The sequence below is a fragment of the Penicillium pulvis genome (genome assembly GCF_028828015.1).
Source record: "Penicillium pulvis strain IBT 33274 chromosome Unknown contig_7_segment1_segment0, whole genome shotgun sequence".
In the NCBI taxonomy this organism is placed as follows: Eukaryota; Fungi; Ascomycota; class Eurotiomycetes; order Eurotiales; family Aspergillaceae; genus Penicillium; species Penicillium pulvis.
In genome coordinates, this window is record NW_026643079.1 from 904,168 (window position 1) to 922,347 (window position 18,180).

An 18,180-nucleotide genomic window follows, 5' to 3' on the forward strand; every position below is an offset into this window, starting at 1 on the left:
TTCTCCAGTTTTCCTACTACTGTATCGACACATGACATCTAAAACCAAAATCAAGTTCATATTCCTGTTTCCTGTATATCCTCCTGTATGCCTGAAACCGAAGATAATACAAAATAATAAACTCGAGTGAGTGTGGTATCCCAAAAGAAAAAAGAGTAACCAATAAAGTAAGCCTCGCAAAGAAATTCCACGCCAAAAGTCCGCACAGAAACCCAATTTTTGTACAATCCCGCTACCAAGCAATCCAGATCCAAATCAACAAAGGGAAAAATAGAAAAACAAAATAAAGTCGTAGCGGTCATTAAAAGTGAGTCTTGCTCGAGAGGGAAGAGAAAAAAGAAAGAGTTGTGTTCAATGGCCATAGGCCGGGGGGTGCATCATCCTGTGAGCGAGCCCAGAAGTTGCTGCAGGCGTTGTTTATGAGCTTATCTTCCCGCATTCGACGGGCAATTTCACCCGCTAGTCGCTCGACAAGAAGAGGATCAACAGAGTCTCCCTTGGTTTCCTCATCTTCTTTGGTGAATGGAAGCACAGTAGCAGGCAAGGGGTGGCGAGCAGCACCTGAGGAAGGGCCGGCTTCGGCCTTCTCGTCGTGGAAGGTGGATCGCAGGGGCCGAGGAGTAGCATCCACATCCAGAACCTGGGAGGCGCGTATTGTATCATGGGCGTATGGTTCCTCGTCTGCCATGGTAATCCGAGGGTGGGCAGGTCGGGAGATGCTCATCCGGTCCCGTTCGGGAATTGTCTGGAGGTGGAAGTCTGACTCGGGCGATAATGGCGGGGTCACCGGATCGTCAGACTGCTCATTCACCACTGGCAAGGGCGCAGAGACAATCGATTGAGGACCGGTAGACTCGGTGAGGCTGCCATCGTCACTCACGCTCATAGCATCATCGGTCGTCTTGGGACGACGCAAATCCACCACACGCTTCTTGCGTTTACGTGAATGAGCCTTGGAGTGGCGTCCCGCGCCCAAGCTGAGACCATAACTACTGAGCGAATGGCTTGATATAGAGGGTCGGCTTTGCATAGAGACAGTGCTACCGGTCTCGTGTACAGATGACGACATACTACCGACTTGCGAATGGGTTCGAGACAAAGTAGGACTCAAGGGCGATGCTATGCTAGCAGGGAACTCGCTGGGATCAGAAGGAGATGTCCAGGCTCGGTATACCACCTCATTAATAGAGGGTGTGAAGAGCGACAGGGTGCGTTGGGAATCCGTCAGAGCAGCGAGGCGCAGTAGGTTCTTCTGTGAGAATAGAGAATGGGTCTCGACTGAGGAGTCTAAAGACAGAGACGCAATTTCGGATTCGTTCAGCGCATTTCCGAGCGAGTCGACAGGGTCCTGTGGTGGGCTCGCCAGCGGGTCTTGGCCGGGACCTTCGGTGGTCGCTTGGTTGGTATTCTCTGTCAGGTTCTGTGCATCCTCCCCTGCGCGATAATCGGGAACCCATAGGCGAAGCGACAACCGATGAATGATGGCCGGCAGTTCGTCCATGAAAAGTATGCGTAATTGAGCTTCGATCGCTTTCTGGAGGAAGTCGCGCACGAAGGGAATGGAGTCGAAGGTTGACGAGACTTTGAGCGACTCAAGTGGATCATTGCGAAAGACGACAGTAATGCCCTTTTGTTTGGAGAAAACCAGTATGACGAAGCCGGAGAGCTTAAAATCCGAGAGTGTGATTTGGAGAGGAATAGTGAGCGGGGTACTAGGTTGCGATCCAGGTTAGCATGGCGCTACGACCGCTGCGACCGGCGCACAAGTCGCGGAGACACTTACGCGGCTGCCAGTGGTTTGGGCGATGCAAAAGAAGGGCGGGTGATCAAGTAGGTGTTGAGTGGGTTGGCTTGGACTCTGGTTTTGAGGGTCAAAAAGGCGTCTCCGGAATAGGACATCTTAAAAATGCCGCGAAAGCGATCCTCTGCCAGGTCACCGATCTCCAAGATTTCCAAATCAGGGGGCATGGAGCCCAGGTTGAGTTCGGTCACGATAATATCATCGACAATGATGGGGGGTTTCGGGGACTTATTGAGGGCGGCTGTAAGCAGTTCTTGGGCACGAGTGTAAAAACCCGCGTCCGCCATTAAAGGCGACCAGTTGAAGTTGAACGCCATGCCCTCGCATTGAGAAGGAAATGAAGCGAGTAGAAAACTGGAAGGTTAACGAGAAGGGCGCGCCGGGGAAGTGGAGGCGAATTCAGGAGGAATGGCGCAAAGAAAAAAAAAGAAAAAAGAAGATCCCGAGGTCACAGGTCACACAAGTCACAGGGTCTGACCTCTTGCCTTTTACAACATCATTTTCTTCCTTATTTTAATCAGATTTCTACTCATGTTTCAGTTCCCTTTCTTTCAGTACTTTTCTTGTTTCTACTTGATTTGATCATACTGCATGACGGTAGAGAATCCAGAATCCAGAACAAGTCCGGGTACGTCACATCTTCGACTTTGTGCAGCCGGTCCCACTCTTTCCGACCAGGCCCGAAGACATTCCCACTTGGGGCTTCACTGGACCATTCACAATTCATTTAGCTTTCACGGAGCAGTATGGGATGCATAAGTCTCCTTTTAATCCGGCGCCACCAATCCGAGAATAGCACTGGGGAAAGGGGGGAAACAAAACATTGAAACGCGATGGCCGGCGATGTTTTACGCGGGCCAAAAACGGGCATGACCTGTGCCGATCTCACGAGGGTCTGAGTCCAGCCCACACGTTCGGGTCTTTCGTCTTTTGGCGTCTTATAGTCTATCCGTACTCGGGGCCAGATGCGCCGCAATACGGAAAGTCTCTCATTGGTCCAGGGTGTATATACTCTTGCTGCAGCTATACATCAAGACAGAGAAGAGGAATCATCGCGAACTACCTTGGCATCCGACTCGTCTTCTATTGACTCCCTGCCTTTGTAAACCTTGGAAGCTGTTCAGCATGCCTGATGCGTTTGAATGTGGATAATATATATCAGAACAATCTTGGAAGTAACGTAGCACTCCAGACCTCTAGAAAATCCCTTAAACTGACACCTGGAACCGGAGGGGGTTTCATCCAGCTCAGCACTTTAGCATTGACCATGTGATCAAATCATGAAGCTTTGTACAATAGGGATATTGACAAATATTTACAAACGTACATCTTCAAAAACTATTTCACGATCGATCTATTCCCCATATGACGTATAATATAAAGCTGTGATTGGCTGACCTAAGAAGAATGCTTCACCAGAGCAACGGTTGCGCTAAGCCGTATTCGGATAAAGATCAATACTTTCGCTCCTTGAACAAAATGCCTCGTCAGTAGTCTGAATTATTTCCCCACGGCCTTTACTCTCACCACTGTCAAGTTTCCTCGCTCATATATGATCGCTTAAAGTACCGAGCTCACCAGTAGCGACTGCAACAACAATGACAACGCAGTCGCCCTCGCCACTGGGTCACGCGACACAAACACCACCTCGGAAACCCTCCACCAGAACAGTCGCTCAGCGGAAAGTCTACGGCAAGAAGAGAAACAATGCGCCCAGAGCAGTGTTCGACCAAAAGAGCCCGGCAAGGGCAATCGAGCGCCCCCAACAATTAGACAAGGCGGTAGAAGCCATTCAGGCCAAGTTGGCCAAGGTGTCCATCACTGAGAAGCCAATTTCGGTCCAGGAGACCAGCACTCTGCGTCTAACAGAGAACCCGGAGGAACAGACAGCCAGTCCAGAGACTCGAGATTATGATGAGCCGACAAGTTCACCCCCTCCAGAACATGCGCACATCCCGATCAAACGACCTTCCCTCGAGGCCCCCGATAAAAAGAACTATGAAACGATGGTGGAGGTCAGAATTGCTCCCAAAGCAGCCCAGCCGGAAATCACAATAGTCAAAGACAAGACCGAAACTATACTCCCCAAGGAAAGAGCAGCACGAAAGAAGACACCCACAGCGCGAAGATCATCTGGATTTGTTCACGACACCAAGGCCAACGCCTACGTTCGCCCAATTCTCAACGAAGCTCTATCACCACTATCATCGCAAAGCATTCAAATATTCAGCACCTGGGCCTCACGATCCGTCACTATGTTTCATGTCGCGAAGCTAGCCGAAGGCTCATACGGAGAGGTCTACAAGCTACATTTACGCGAGGAAGGCAGTCGACCAGCAGTGTCAAAGTCTAAACTGGCAAAACTCAGAGCGTATGGGGACGGTGTGTTCAAAGTGGTACCACTTCGAGCACAAAGCGGCCCAGGATCGAAGAAATTCACGAGCATCGACGAAATCGTCTCCGAAGTCAAAATGCTCAAGTATCTAGATCCAATTCCTGGGTTTGCCCGCTTTCGAGAGATTCACGTGGTACAAGGTCGCTTCCCCGAAACCTTCCAGAGTGCTTGGGATCACTACAAAAAGACCAAGAATGACTGCATGAATCCGAACCCGGCGAACAAAAAGGCGTACCCAGATACCCAGTTATGGGCAATAATAGAGATGGATGATGCGGGGTGCGAACTAGAGAAATTTTCCTGGTCATCGACCTTCCAGATCTATGACATTTTCTGGGGTGTGGCTATGGCTTTGGCTCGTGCCGAGGAGTATGCTCTCTTTGAGGTGAGTTTTTAACCCGGGGCATATTGTGGTGTGATTTCCGGCTAACTAAACTTCTAATTAGCACCGAGATCTTCATTTGGGAAATGTATGCATTCGGTCTACTCGACCAGATGGTTCAATGGAACCACCCACAGATATGGAGATCGCTCGCCAGCAATCCCCTAGTGGATTTGGAATTAGTGCATTGGAGACTACTATCATTGATTACTCCCTCTCGCGCGCCGACTTGCGCTTAGCCGATCTGCCAGACGACCCAGAGGGCATTGTTGAGAATGCCTCGTCAGATTTGGATAAAAAGCAGATTTTTGATGCCATTGGCCAGGATGAGGACGAGATTTTGCTGAGAGACACTTATAGATAGTAAGTTGATGCTTCAAACGTTCGGCCCACAAGGAAGATGTATAACTAACGCCTCTCTTTAGTATGCGCGCAACAGTCTACACAGGAAACCCTTCCGAAACAGAGAAGACTCCCAACATCCCGGGTATCTGGGCAGAGTATGCACCACGAACCAATTTGGTTTGGCTACTATTCATTTTGAAGAATCTGTTGAAGAACAGAAAGCCCGAAGCTCCTCAGGCACCAGTAGTGCAGCCGCAAAGAAATGCTCTGGCCCCCTGTTCTCCCAATAGGGCAATGGAAAGACAATCAATTACAGGCAAAACGACCAAACAAAAGGATCAAAGCGTGACTGGTACTGTCATAAAAGAGCGGCAGACCAAAGATCTACAAGCCCGCGTCGCACAGCTCAAGCAGACGCTCGAGGGTAGACTCAACTCAGTGCTCAGTCTTTTGGACCTGCAACATGGTCATGAGGATATGTGTTGTGCGGCTGATCTTGTTGCTTATGCCATGGATTCACAATGGCTGGCTGAGCAGGACTTTTTCTAAACTAGGCGTTTCCCTACGTATATTTTGTCTAAGCATTTCCTGATTCTGTGTGCATATTAACGGAGTATTGCATCTTTGGGTATGGGTCTTTTTTTTCTGTTCAATATCATCACGGCGAGGAGTTCCGAGGTTGCAGCTTTTTAGTCTTTAGGCGTGGGTTGCATATAGAATTTGCAAAAATGCATATGTTGTTCTACGTGATATTTGAAAACAATCCAACCAACAGTAGATCTCTTTGTCTCCCAATGCCATCCTACTTTGAAGGAGGGCACTTTGAATCTTGTTTAGGGTATACTTCCGCCAACTTGCATTTCCAAGGTTGCCGATATTTCACCATGTCCCACGAATACTTCATTTATTCACTATCTTTCGATTCGATCCCAAATTTGAGTCAATACACATTTAGATAGTTTTACACAATAAAGAGCAAAAGGATGTCAACGCTCCGAGATGCGAATCGAAAAAAACCAATCTGCACTTCATACAGGGTAGATTGCCCAGGTGTTAACATCGCATGAGATAAAATCTACATTCAAAAGCAAAGCTAAACGAAATAAAATATGAAAACGGAATCCACAATGATGTCGAGCGAGAGCCAAAGCACAGAGACGAAACGAGATTAACCCTCAGCCCCAGCACGGACAAAATTCACCATAAGAGCGGGGCGAGACCAAAGAGAGAAAGAGCTCTGCTGAGCCCAGTTCAGGGATTCTGATTGAAGCTCAAAGTCGAAATGCCATAGCAGCTTTGTAAGAATCAGACGCATTTCTGCGTTAGCTAGACTACCCGAGCTATTAGTTTCTGGACAGGGATATTGAAGACAGGGGAAATTTCCATTGTTTGAGGCTTACTTACTGCTGTCCCAGACAATTCCGTGGTCCATATGAGAATGGGTAAAAGGCTTCTTTGTTATCGGAGGCGAAGTCCTTGGACTCCTCGCCGGTGAGCCAGCGCTCTGGGATGAAGGAGTCGGCATGTTTGAAGTGAGTGGATGCGCGGAAAGTAGAATACAAAGAGACCGAGACCGAGACCTGTGATTAGTTAGTATACAGATGACAATTCATGACCAAATCCGACGGAAATGACGAGAAGGTCAAGTGATCGAACGGTACTTACACCGGCAGGCACATATGCTCCATTGACCAAGGCTCCACCTTCTGGTACAAGGCGCGGCAGCATAGCAGGAATAGGAGGGTAGATGCGAAGAGTCTCGGTCAAAACTGCATTGAGGTATGGAAGCGCGGAAAGACGTGATAGCTTGATTTCAGAAGGTTTCTGAAAAGCGTCGCGGATTTCTTGAACAAGTCGGTTGTACTTGTCACGGTGACAAAGCAGATAGTACATGCACCCTGAAAGAAGAGCGGCAGTTGTTTCGCTACCGGCAAGCACAAAAACAGCGGCATTGGCATCTATCTCGGACGGCGAGAGCCCCAACCCGCCCTTGCTATGCTTGAGGATATATGAGGTAAAGTCGGGTCTGGTAGCCTTGCTGTTGAGCCGGCGGCGCATTTTGTCCACGCTCAAATTGAAACTGGCGGTACGTTTCTCGAGAAGATGCTTTGGAACTAACAGAGCAACGAATGGAAGCAGAAGCGGATAAAACCAGAAGACTTTCAGATACGCACTTGCCTTGACAGCATCCATAATGATGAGTACCCACCAATGATATGTACTGTTGGCAAGACAGTCAAAAGGCTCACCGAAAGCTAGGTCACCGATCAAATCGAAGGTAGTAAAGTCGAACCAACGGGTTAGATCAATGACTGTAGAGGGCGATTCGCACAGTAAATCCCCTAGCTTATCGACCAGCATGTCGGCGTATGTATGAAGGATACCCTCTTGCTCATTGAGCGCTTTACTGGAGAAAGCATGTGCCAGAAGACGGCGCATACGCTGATGATCATGCTCGTTTGCGGTGATGATAGCATTTACCCCATTTGGAGTCGGTGCATACAGAGAGGGATCCTTGAGAAATGTCTTCTGCCCTTTTTGCCGGTGACCATAGATATCTTTCCAAGCAGACGGAGCTCGGTAGACCAGTGTATTGGGGGAAATTCGAACCGAATCCCCGTATTTATCGTGCAGGGCTTTGATAACAGAGTGCTGTCTTCCCTGGATATCCCAAAGCAGGTGGAAGAGCGGCGAAATGGCTGCAAGCCTGGGACCTGGGTACCGGCGTAGCGGATGCAGATACAAAGTGTACGTCGTCCATCCCGAGACATAGACCAACGCCTGTGAGTGATCTTCATGAGATGATTTGCCCGTGTTATATCAATCAAGGAGGTCAGTTTGCACTTACTAGTATGAAAAGAGCCGAAATAATCGACCAAGCGGAAATCATGATGAACCGGATTTCGAAGAGCCAAGATCCAGCGTGAAAAGGTAACAAAGAGTTTCAATCGCCAGGGCTTTGGCTTTCGAATATTGCGGCAGATGAGTGGGGAATGCGAATAGACAGAGATAATAAAAAACAATTATTGAAGTTCCTTGTTGAGAGATGAAGGAACGTCTAGACCGTGGAATGGCTCGGCAATGTTTATGTCGTTCTAGGGAAAAGGCGTCGTCCGAATCCCAAAGGGGAAGACGATTAGTGGGAAATATCCGGCAAGATTGCTCATGTTTAGCCTGATATTCGCCATTGGATTGTCTTTTGTTATTTGGCTATGCTAACAGTAGCTTCTGTCTCCTTTCCAATCCCTAGTGCCATTATACTTCTAATTGCATACAGTTAGCCCCTTTCCTACACTTGGCCCAATATACCACATAGTATTATCACATCCTGTTACACTATTCGTTCCAGGCTTAATCTACTCATTCATATGGGTGCCACATTAAAGCAGAATAAAGAAATAAAAATGGCGTTTAGTGAGACTATATACAGCATATTTATTCATGGAAGAGCAGTTCGACTAAGCTCCAATATCAGTGAGAGATAACGAGAGCATGTTCTCCATGATCTCTACTTTAGTTGACTGCTTTATGTCCTGGAGCGCACACTCAGATGCTAGTCGGTCAGGATGTTCTTCGTCAAGCGTTCTCTCTTGCACCGCGACCACATGTTCAAGAAGCTCCATAGCCTCCTTGACCTGCCCGTTAGATCGATATGCCCGTGCGAGTTCGTGCTGAGATTCCAGTCGATTAGGATGTTCTTCATCAAGCGTTCTCTCTTGCACCGTGACCACATGTTCAAGAAGCTCCACGGCCTGCTTAATCTGCCCGTTAGATCGATATGCCCGTGCAAGTTCGTGCTGAGATTCCAGTCGATTGGGATGTTCTTCATCAAGCGTTTTCTCTCGCACTACGACCACATGTTCAAGAAGCTCCACGGCCTGCTCGATCTGCCTGTTGGATAAATATGCTCGTGCGAGTTGGTGCTGAGACATCAGCCGAGAAGGATGTTCTTCATCAAGCGTTCTCTCTTGTACCGCGACCACATGTTCAAGAAGCTCCACGGCCTGCTCAATCTGCCTGTTGGATAAATATGCTCGTGCGAGTTCGTGCTGAGACATCAGCCGAGAAGGATGTTCTTCATCTAGCGTTCTCTCTTGCACCGCGACCACATGTTCAAGAAGCTCTACGGCCTGCTTGATCTGCCCGTTGGATTGAAATGCTCGTGCGAGTTCGTGCTGAGACACTAGGCGATTGGGATGTTCTTCATCTAGCGTTCTCTCTTGCACCGCGACCACATGTTCAAAAAGCTCCATGGCCTGCTTGATCTGCCTGTTGGATAAATATGCCTGTGCGAGAGTATGCTGAGACACTAGTCGATCAGGATGTTCTTTATCTAGCGTCCTCTCTTCTACCGCCACCACGTGCTCAAGTAGCTCTATGGCCTGCTTGATCTGCCCGTTGGGTAAATATGCTTGTGCGAGAGTATGCTGAGACGCTAGTCGAGAGGGATTTTCTTCATCAAGCGTTCTCTCTTCTACCGCCACCACGTGCTCAAGTAGCTCTATGGCCTGCTTGATCTGCCCGTTAGATTCATATGTCTGGGCGAGTTCGTGCTGAGACGCTAGTCGAGAGGGATGTTCTTCAACAAGCGTTCTCTCTTGCACCGCGACCACGTGCTCAAGTAGCTCCACGGCCTGCTTGATCCGCCCGTTGGATCGATATGCCCATGCGAGAGATTGCTGAGATGCTAGTCGAGAGGGATGTCCTTCATCATAATGGCTTTCATTCCATGCACACACGTCTCCAAAAAGAATGACAGCTTCTTTCGCTCGGCCATCCGCTAGAATGCATTTCCCAACTTTGGAAAGTAAGGTGTACCTCTCGCTCAAACCTTGGCTCTCCTCCCTTCTAAGGACTTCAAGGGCGTGGGGTAGGTACATCCTCCATATGTCACGATTTGTGTATTCATTAGATGGGAAAAGCTTGTCCATATGTTGCGTTAAAGTCGCGATAATCTGTTGTGTCTTCCGAGCCTCTGTCATCCATACTCGGGTCGATAGCTGTACGAGGCTATGCATATCAAACATGTTCTCATTATCCCTCCTGGTGAGAAATCCATAGCTACACAGCGTACCGATTGCAAACTCCATCTCCTCTTCCGAATCGAGGGTAGGAAGAATAGATCGGGGGATTGCCTTCGGCTCGAGGTAAGATATGAATCCCAACAAATCAGAAGCAGATGGATCAGAGCTTTTGATCTGGTTGTATGAAATAAGCCATGTGGTAGTCACCGCGTTTGGCATTTTGCGGTAGCGAGTGCTATCGTGGAAGTCCCTGCTCGCTAGACGCATCCGATCATTTTCGGTTTTATGCATGAGCTCAAGATACCGTGTGGTCGTTCCATTATTTCGACAAATATAGTAAGCTGCCTGTGCAATAGCTAGGGGTAGGAAATTCAGCTCGTCCAGCAATTTTATAGTCGAGTCCTGGTCACATAGCGAGTCTTCTCCTATAATCTTTGTAAGAAAAGCGATGCCTTCCTCCGTTGTCATCTTTTGGAGCTCAACTATATCTTTTCCTGCGAACGATAGTGCCACATCGCGGGAACGCGTAGTGAGTAAGATAACGCCTTTGTTGCTCGCAGGAAAATATTGATCAAGCTCATCGAAAAGCAAGTCCCCGTCATCGGCATTATCGACAATGAGAAGCCACTTTCCAGCTTTATCAGAACTGAGCTGTCGGTGTACTAGCTCCATCGCACTTTCACCGTCTGATACCTGATGGATTTGCAGCTCTCTCGCGATCTGCGAACAAGCCTGTTCAAAACTCTCGAGACTAAGGGCAGGAGCCCAGAAAATTGAGCAGTCTGGTATATGCGCTTGCACCCAGAGCGCAAGCTGAAGAGCAACTTGTGTTTTGCCGATACCACCTAGTCCGAAGAGAGCTAATTTTGCTGTATCCGCTTGTAGAAATAATTTCTGTTCAAGCTGATCTAGCGTGAAGTCACGGCCAGTAAAGTGACGATTTTCCAAAGGTGGGATTACATAGCGGGCTTGAGGTTGATCACCTTGGATGAAATGGGTGAGCCTGATATTCCAGTTTTAGGCTTTTCTGTTGACTTACGAGGCCTAGGATGTTTCTCTTCCTTTTCTTCTAAGGGCATATGGAAGTGGTTAGTGACCGAGCCATGGTTCACACCCATCTGGAACCCCGAATTTGAATCCCCAAACGATATTGCGGACGTCATGCTCGCGACTTGCATCGTCTTCAATGCTTCAGTGGGCATATGGAAAAACAAATGTCTGGCAGAAGCTGCCGCTACCGCCGCCACAAGGGCCTAAAGACATGGGCAAGAAAATTTCTATCGCTCTTCGATAGTAGTCGTAGGCTGTAAATTCGGCCATTCAATAGGAAAGATGAGGGGTAATAAGGAATAAACGCGACCGCAGAGACGCGTTAGCGTAAGGCATCAAGCGTGATGGCCTAAGTGCCCGCATCGAACTAGTAAGCCATAACCAATCAAGAACACAGTAACATCTGATGGTGATCTGGCAAGTCAAACAGCTAGATCAAATTAATGAGATATACATGTCGAGTCCAGTAATGGTCCTATCAATTTTGGATATATTTGTTCTCTTCAAAGGATGTGTCGGAAATCATGTCTATGTGCAGGTATCAACGCTTTTAATTGGATTGAAATAGCAATAGGATGAATAAGATTAAGGATGAAATGACATCAAATATATTGTATGTAATATGCACTAGTTCTAAAACCGAAATATAGTATCGTAAGTCATTAAACACCACCTGGGCATGAGAAACCAACAGACTGAAAGATATGAAAAACCGGAGCGATGATTAATTGGCCACCAAGAAGCTCAATAAGCTACCAGCAGTCAAACCACCGACCAGCATCATGCTCATAAATCCACCTGCGGCTTCCCGCTCGTGAGGAGACACCCAGTGGCCTGCACCCATCATGCAGCTAGAAACCAAATACCCATTTGTAATTCCGAAGAGAAGTTGCACAATGAAAAGATAGAAAAAGTCGCTCGAGACAAGAGCCCCATTGCCTTTCACGTTGCAGAACAGATAAAGCGGGATAAACCCGACGCGTGCAACGGAGAAAACAAAGGCGACCCACGGGCGATGACCAAGAGATAGCCCAGGGACAACCACGAGCAACCTTCCAAGAAGGTCCCCTACATTCCAGAACAAGAATGCCAATGGAATGAAGACGGACGGATCGAATATCCGTGATTTCTCAGGATCATTGACCGAGAAGATTGTTGAAGTATAAACCGGGAATGCCAGCATGGTGACTGTGAAGCATAGAAAAACTGCAATGGCCAGGTATCGAAGCTTTTTGAAGAGTGTCCACAAACTCACGGTTTTATCATGCACACGGTCATCGTCGACTAGAGCTGCATTTTCTTCCTCCGTAGACTTAATCTGCAGATCAGGACGAGTTCGGAGAAGATAGAGAAAAGCCAGTAATGTCAGCACTGATACACCAGTGGCAGTCATGAAGTAGCCGAAGGCAGACTTCGGTGACAATGCCTGAGACCCGTGATCACCCTTGGCTTTTCTGGGTACTACCAAGACAGAGATAATCTGGACAATGCAAGGTAACACACCCGCCACACCTTGGCCACTCATAATTGCTTGCGTATATTCTTCCCTGCCAAAGCTCGAAACGTATGCAAAGACTCCATTCTGATTGATACCCGTAGCCAAGCTGGCACCCCATACCATCACCATCAGGAAGGCAAAGTATCCCTTGGCCGAAACGCCTTCAAATGTGATTGTGGAAATTGCAAGGAGAGTGAAGAAAAAGCAATTCATCAATAGCGCTAGCGTCACGCGCCATGGGTAAGAGACATTCTTCTGCACTCTGGCGAGAGTATATGCCGAAATAAGATTCGTGACCGTCGAGACAGACATGATGGAGGGTTGGTAATGTGTCGCAGTCCACTCATTCGACTCGAAGCGTTGGTGAAAATAAGGTGCAGCAGCTAATAACATGTTCCTATCATATTACGAAGGTTAATTCCACGAGCTTATCGGGGGTTCCGCGCTGTGCGAAAATGATCCCCTGGATTTGACTTACCATGCCCATAGCATGCTTACTCCCAAAAGAAAGAAAACGCCATATTCAAGCCGCGAAAAGCGAGACCGCGGCTGGGACTGAGAGTGTTCCGGATTAGTATCGTCGTCCACGGAGTCTTCCAGAGGTTCGTATGCTACGGAGTCTGATATGACTCTGCGGGCTCGCTCCATGACTGAGATTCGGATTTACCTGTTCGTCCGAACAGGATTTGAAGCGCAGAAAGCACAGTGATCTTGTAGGAGAGCTCGTGAGGGGATGTTACAGCTCGGATGAATCAGCGGGGACCTCGGACGGGTCCACGTGACCGAAAGTGGAGAAAAGAATGCGGGCGCAAATGACTATGACCATGTGGTACGCATGGTCACACATACTCAAAAATGAGGTAAAGTTGAAGTGGTGTAGTCCAGTATATTGATTGTTTATACATAGTTGCAGGTTCGTATAGTATCTATCGCCAAAAACAAAGAGCCCAAAGAAAAAAAAAGTGATGTATGAGAAGGGAGAGTTCTCAAACAGTTGAGTGTATGCAAGACTTACAAGCCCTCACCGGACTCCGCTAGATGAATATGAGAGGAGAAAATGAAATAAGAGAGCCCTTTGTCTAATCCTTTTTGTGGGGCGGCTGTTCAACAATTTCCTCGTCCGACACTTCTGGCTCCGCCTCAGTCTCCCTCTGTAGTTCCCAAAGCTCTTCGGGTTCTACAGCCCGTTTGGGAGACTGAGTGGCTTCCCCACCACTCATTTGCCACTCCATCAGCTTGGTGAAAGCTCCATCTGGGCGGGCGCTAAGCTCTGTGTATGAGCCTTGCTCGGCGACTGTGCCATCGGGTCCAAGGACAATGATCGTGTCAGAGCGTTTGATTGTGGAAAGACGGTGAGCAATACTGATGGTCGTGTTGTTGCCCCGTAGCAAAGCGGCCAATGCACTGTTGACTAGGGTCTCCGACTCGGCGTCGAGCGCCGACGTAGCCTCGTCGAGAATCAGAATATCGGGGTTCTTGATTAGCGCGCGGGCAATAGCAATGCGCTGCTTCTGTCCACCGGACAATTGCGCACCGCGGGCTCCAACATGCGTATCAAGGCCATCGGGCTATCGTATTATTAGTATTTGTAGGAAATAAATATCCGGCTTGGTACTCACGAAGTCACTGATGAACTGGCAATTGGCCTTGCGGGCCGCAGCAACGATCTCTGATCGGGGCGCATCTGGCAGGCCGTATGCAATGTTGTCCGCAATAGTACCAGAGAAAAGAACAGGTTCTTGGGATACAACGCCAACCTTTCGTCGAAGAGACTTGGCGTTCATCCCACTGATGTCCGTGCCATTGATCAAAACTCTACCAGCAGTAGGGCTGTAGAAACGGAGTAGAAGGGACGCAATGGTTGACTTGCCACCTCCAGAAGGTCCGACGATAGCAACATTAGTTCCTTGCGGAATCTCGAAGTCCAGATTCTTGAAAATGGTCACTGCAGGACGAGTGGGATAGCTGAAGGTGACATTCTCAAAGCGGATAGGCCCACGTGCGGACTCCACTCTCCTGCCCTTGGTCGGATGGATGGTCGGGTTTCGATCCTGGAGCTCGAAGAGTCGGCTTGCGGCACCGACACCTTTCATGAGCTCAGAATAGAAACTGGAAAGGCCAATCATGCTGGAGCCAGCGTACGCTGTATACATTAGGAAAGAGGTCAACTCTCCGATGGTGATGGCTCCAGATTGGACCATTCCACCTCCAACGTAGAGAAGACACAGCACCGTCATGTTACCCATAAGTCCCGTCTAACGATCATTAGCAAAAACGCTGAAGAATTGATATAGACCTAAGTGCTTACCGAGCTGAAGAAAGCTGCACTGATCAGAGACTCTCGCTTGCCGGTTTGGAATATCTTGCGGACTTGTTTGTTGTAGCGATTCACCTCAATGATTTCGCCTGCAAAGGACTGACTTGTCTTTACATTACCCAGACGTTCCTCCGCAATCTTGGTCAACGTACCCAGGTTCTTCTGCATCTGTCGACTGAGGTTCCGAATGGCGCGACCATAGAAGAGAGCACCCAGACCGATTGGCGGAAGCAACAAGAACAAGATACTGGACAACTTCAGGCTGGTGTAGGCCATCAGACTGAAGCCTGCTGCACCGCTTACGGCGGCACGTAGTCCGTCAGACAAATTCTGGGTGATACTCTTACCGACAATGATGGTGTCGGAGCCCAGTCGAGAAATCAGATCACCAACGCGGTTGGCATCAAAGAACTCGGCGTCTTGGATAAAAGTTTGACGGAAAAGCTTAGAACGAAGTCTAGAGACGATGCGCTCACCAACGATGCGAAGGATGATGATACGGCCATAGTTGGCGGCGGCGCCAATGACCAGTACACCGGCTAGAGCGCTGTAGAACATCGGCATGCTCAAGCCAAAAAGCTCACCACCACCTTCTGTCACGCTCTTGGTAGCCGTATCCATGATCTTTCCAATCGATAAGGGAATCGACATCGTAATACCCGAAGAGATTAGCAAAAAGAAGAATGCAAGTCCGAGCTTCTTAGATTCGGGCTGCGCAACCTTCAACAGTCGCCAAATCTCAGAGGCACCTGATTTCTTGCCCGGAGCACCCTCTTTAGCCAGCCTAGCACTCAGATTGACTTGTGCGGCTTGTGCTGCTCGTTCCGAGAGCTCAAATCCTTTGTCCAAATCATCTTCTTCCTTTTCCGGAACGGGACGGCTGGCAGAATTCGTGGAAGTGGATGGCACTGGCGCTTTTTCTTCAAGGAGCCGACGGGTAGAGCAGAAGGGTCGAGTTTGTGAAATCATACTGGACGTCGACGGGGTATATTGGAGGCCATTTTGGTGAATTAACAGGGGTGTCTCGGCCGACCGGAAAAGACGACCGGACCTGTCGCGAAGACCTTCGGAGGGAGTCGAATAAGGTCGGCTGATATGAGTGAAGCCAACCGATCGTAGGGAAGGTCGATTTGACTGGGGAAGCAGGTCTCGGAGTACAGCGCTCTGAGGTCTCAAAACCGACCGAGGGCTGACGCCCGGAGCCCAGGCCGGCAGCCGGAGACCGCGCATCTTTTGGAGTAGCAGTAATGTCAAACTCTCAGCAGGATAGCAGAGTGGGGAGTTACTGGAAGGAAACAGGTGAGGCCATTATTTGTACTTTTCATGGAAGAAACAGCAATTCCGCACGGTCCATGACCATTGAGAGCATTCCCCGAAAGCATGTGGAGATGTAAGATCGCAAACCCCCGTTGTCGGCAAGTCTGATCGGCAGAATCCCTCACCGCCCATCGAAGCTAATCGAGAGCTGTAGATGCTTTTGGATGTTTTAGTTTTGATTATATTAGTTCTCGTGTACCTGCAGGACTAGTCGCATATCTCTTCTACAGTACATACTGTGTTCTGAGATATCTGTGATTGGTTTTATCCCAAGTACTTTTATTCTATAACTCTTTCTACTATCTTACGCCACATTCATACCCCGCCTCACCCAACCCAAATTCACTGCCCGCCAAGATGGTTGTTGATTACAGCAAATGGGATGCTCTCGAGCTGTCCGATGATTCGGACATTGAAGTTCACCCCAATGTTGACAAGCGCTCGTTTATTAGAGCCAAGCAGAACCAGATCCACCAGCAACGAGAACAGCGCCGCCATGATATTAAGACCTTGAAGTACGAGCGCATTATCAACGATGGCCTCCTCTTGCGCATCGACAAGCTCCTCTCCGCTCTCAAGAAGCACGAGGGCACCAATACTTCCCCCGAGCAGCCTATTTTCCAGACGATCATGGAGTTTGCTAGCAACCCCGCAGACGATCAGGCCCCGCCACCACCAGAGGGCGTCTACACGCACGAGAAGGAGCAGCCCAAATACTCCCAGATGATGAGCTCGCTGCTAGACATGGTGAAGAAGGAGTTTGAGGATTCGAAACCCGATAATATGATTGATGCATACATCAAGGGCGTTGAGGGTCACCAGACCAAGGTGCAGAATCTGCAGAATGAATTGTTGACGAAGCTCGCGGCGCTTGAGAAGGAAGAGGGCAGCAAGATTACCAGTGATAAATTGCACGATGGTTTCAACGCATCTCATGTCGCCAAGGCCACTGATAAATCACAAGCTGGCCCATCCAAGTCCACTGAGGTTCAGCTGCTGAACCCCGGTGCGGGCAGCCAGCCCTCCGGTAGCGCAGCCGAGAACGACGACGATGATGACCCCGCCGATGTCGAGATTAGTGAACTTGGAAAGAAGTTTGCCCGTCTCCGTCCCAATGACTATGCTGCCTATCTCCAATTCATCAGCGCGCACCCCCAGATTATCGCCGAGAAAGAGACTGATGGCCTGCTTGTCGAGGCATTCAACAGTCAAATGAAGGGCCAAGAAGACTATGCTCGGCAGTGTGTTCACCAGGCTCTACTTCTGCAGTATTGCCGCTCTCTGGGTCCAGATGGCATTAAGCTCTTCTTCAACCGGTACGTTACTTCAGGTACAGTAATTCCGCGAATTTAACTAACAAAGTATCTTTGCAGCATTACAACCAAGGACCACCGTGCATCAGGGTTGTTCAGCAACGACGTCAACGAAACATACCACCGTATTAAGAGCCGCGCTGCTGAGCTGAGCAAGGATGGCTCTGCCTCCAACGACCCCGCGGGTGTCGAGCAGATTCAGCTGCATGCTGTTGATCCCAACACAAAGATTACCATCAACCTCCCTCAACCAAACAGTCAGGAGCCTATTGAGATTGAGGCCCGCAAGATCTTCGATGCCTTCTCCCCAGAGCTGCAAAAGGCACTGGAATCGGAGTCTCTGGACGAGGTGAACAAGGTCCTTGGTAAAATGTCCGTGGAAGAAGCCGAAGTGGTTGTCGAGCAGCTGGGTGAGAGTGGCATGCTCAGTATGGAAGAGGGTATCATCGATGGTACCACCGAAGAGGGCAAGAAGAAGCTGGCGGAGCTTGAGGCTGAGGGTAAGCTGGAGGAGGTCGGAGAGCCTGCTGGTGACATTACAGAGCTGGATTGAACTCCCCAAAAAGTCACTAATTACTCGGGATGGCATGAATGAGTGCGCTGGTCTGCCATTGATCAACTGTATTGCCTTTCTGAATTCATCTATGTTTAATATAGCCATGGGCATCATAAAAGAAAAACCTTGGTATTAACGATGCCATCAGTCTGAAATACTTAAATTACACAAATTCCCCTGAA

General features: G+C 48.9%; 7 protein-coding genes across 7 annotated transcripts; 2 read left to right on the forward strand and 5 right to left on the reverse strand.

Moving 5' to 3' along the window:
* Positions 1 to 301: 301 nt before the first annotated feature.
* N7503_008286 (MDM34 family protein) lies at positions 302 to 2,118 on the reverse strand (the record flags this gene model as incomplete). Its single annotated transcript, XM_057067833.1, has 2 exons — positions 302 to 1,712; positions 1,784 to 2,118. The coding sequence occupies 2 exons, from the start codon at positions 2,116 to 2,118 to the stop codon at positions 302 to 304; spliced, it is 1,746 nt and encodes a 581-aa protein (XP_056918688.1).
* Positions 2,119 to 3,399: 1,281 nt separating this feature from the next.
* On the forward strand, positions 3,400 to 5,472 carry N7503_008287 (uncharacterized protein; the record flags this gene model as incomplete). The annotated part of the gene is made up of 3 exons (XM_057067834.1): positions 3,400 to 4,581; positions 4,643 to 4,941; positions 5,004 to 5,472. The coding sequence occupies 3 exons, from the start codon at positions 3,400 to 3,402 to the stop codon at positions 5,470 to 5,472; spliced, it is 1,950 nt and encodes a 649-aa protein (XP_056918689.1).
* A 619-nt stretch (positions 5,473 to 6,091) lies between these two features.
* N7503_008288 (cytochrome P450) lies at positions 6,092 to 7,813 on the reverse strand (the record flags this gene model as incomplete). The annotated part of the gene is made up of 4 exons (XM_057067835.1): positions 6,092 to 6,254; positions 6,328 to 6,503; positions 6,589 to 7,704; positions 7,772 to 7,813. 4 exons carry the CDS (start codon positions 7,811 to 7,813, stop codon positions 6,092 to 6,094), a joined length of 1,497 nt encoding a protein of 498 aa, XP_056918690.1.
* A 568-nt stretch (positions 7,814 to 8,381) lies between these two features.
* Positions 8,382 to 11,026, reverse strand: N7503_008289 (uncharacterized protein; the record flags this gene model as incomplete). The annotated part of the gene is made up of 2 exons (XM_057067836.1): positions 8,382 to 10,930; positions 10,987 to 11,026. The coding sequence occupies 2 exons, from the start codon at positions 11,024 to 11,026 to the stop codon at positions 8,382 to 8,384; spliced, it is 2,589 nt and encodes an 862-aa protein (XP_056918691.1).
* Positions 11,027 to 11,721: 695 nt separating this feature from the next.
* On the reverse strand, positions 11,722 to 13,143 carry N7503_008290 (nucleoside transmembrane transporter FUN26; the record flags this gene model as incomplete). The annotated part of the gene is made up of 2 exons (XM_057067837.1): positions 11,722 to 12,892; positions 12,974 to 13,143. The coding sequence occupies 2 exons, from the start codon at positions 13,141 to 13,143 to the stop codon at positions 11,722 to 11,724; spliced, it is 1,341 nt and encodes a 446-aa protein (XP_056918692.1).
* A 398-nt stretch (positions 13,144 to 13,541) lies between these two features.
* mdr2 (ATP-binding cassette permease mdr2) lies at positions 13,542 to 16,042 on the reverse strand (the record flags this gene model as incomplete). Its single annotated transcript, XM_057067838.1, has 3 exons — positions 13,542 to 14,063; positions 14,115 to 14,750; positions 14,804 to 16,042. The coding sequence occupies 3 exons, from the start codon at positions 16,040 to 16,042 to the stop codon at positions 13,575 to 13,577; spliced, it is 2,364 nt and encodes a 787-aa protein (XP_056918693.1). The 3' UTR covers positions 13,542 to 13,574.
* A 355-nt stretch (positions 16,043 to 16,397) lies between these two features.
* Positions 16,398 to 18,176, forward strand: N7503_008292 (Hsp90 co-chaperone CDC37). Its single transcript, XM_057067839.1, has 2 exons — positions 16,398 to 17,445; positions 17,503 to 18,176. The coding sequence occupies exons 1-2, from the start codon at positions 16,487 to 16,489 to the stop codon at positions 17,993 to 17,995; spliced, it is 1,452 nt and encodes a 483-aa protein (XP_056918694.1). The 5' UTR covers positions 16,398 to 16,486; the 3' UTR covers positions 17,996 to 18,176.
* The last annotated feature ends 4 nt before the right edge of the window (positions 18,177 to 18,180 follow it).

What these genes read in the sequence shown, in the direction of transcription:
- N7503_008292 (XM_057067839.1), top strand. Translation starts at nt 16,487, where the DNA reads ATGGTTGTTGATTACAGCAAATGGGATGCTCTCGAGCTGTCCGATGAT. An exon ending in ATTAAGCTCTTCTTCAACCG is followed by an intron (nt 17,446 to 17,502) that starts GTACGTTACTTC and finishes GTATCTTTGCAG; the next exon opens with CATTACAACCAAGGACCACC.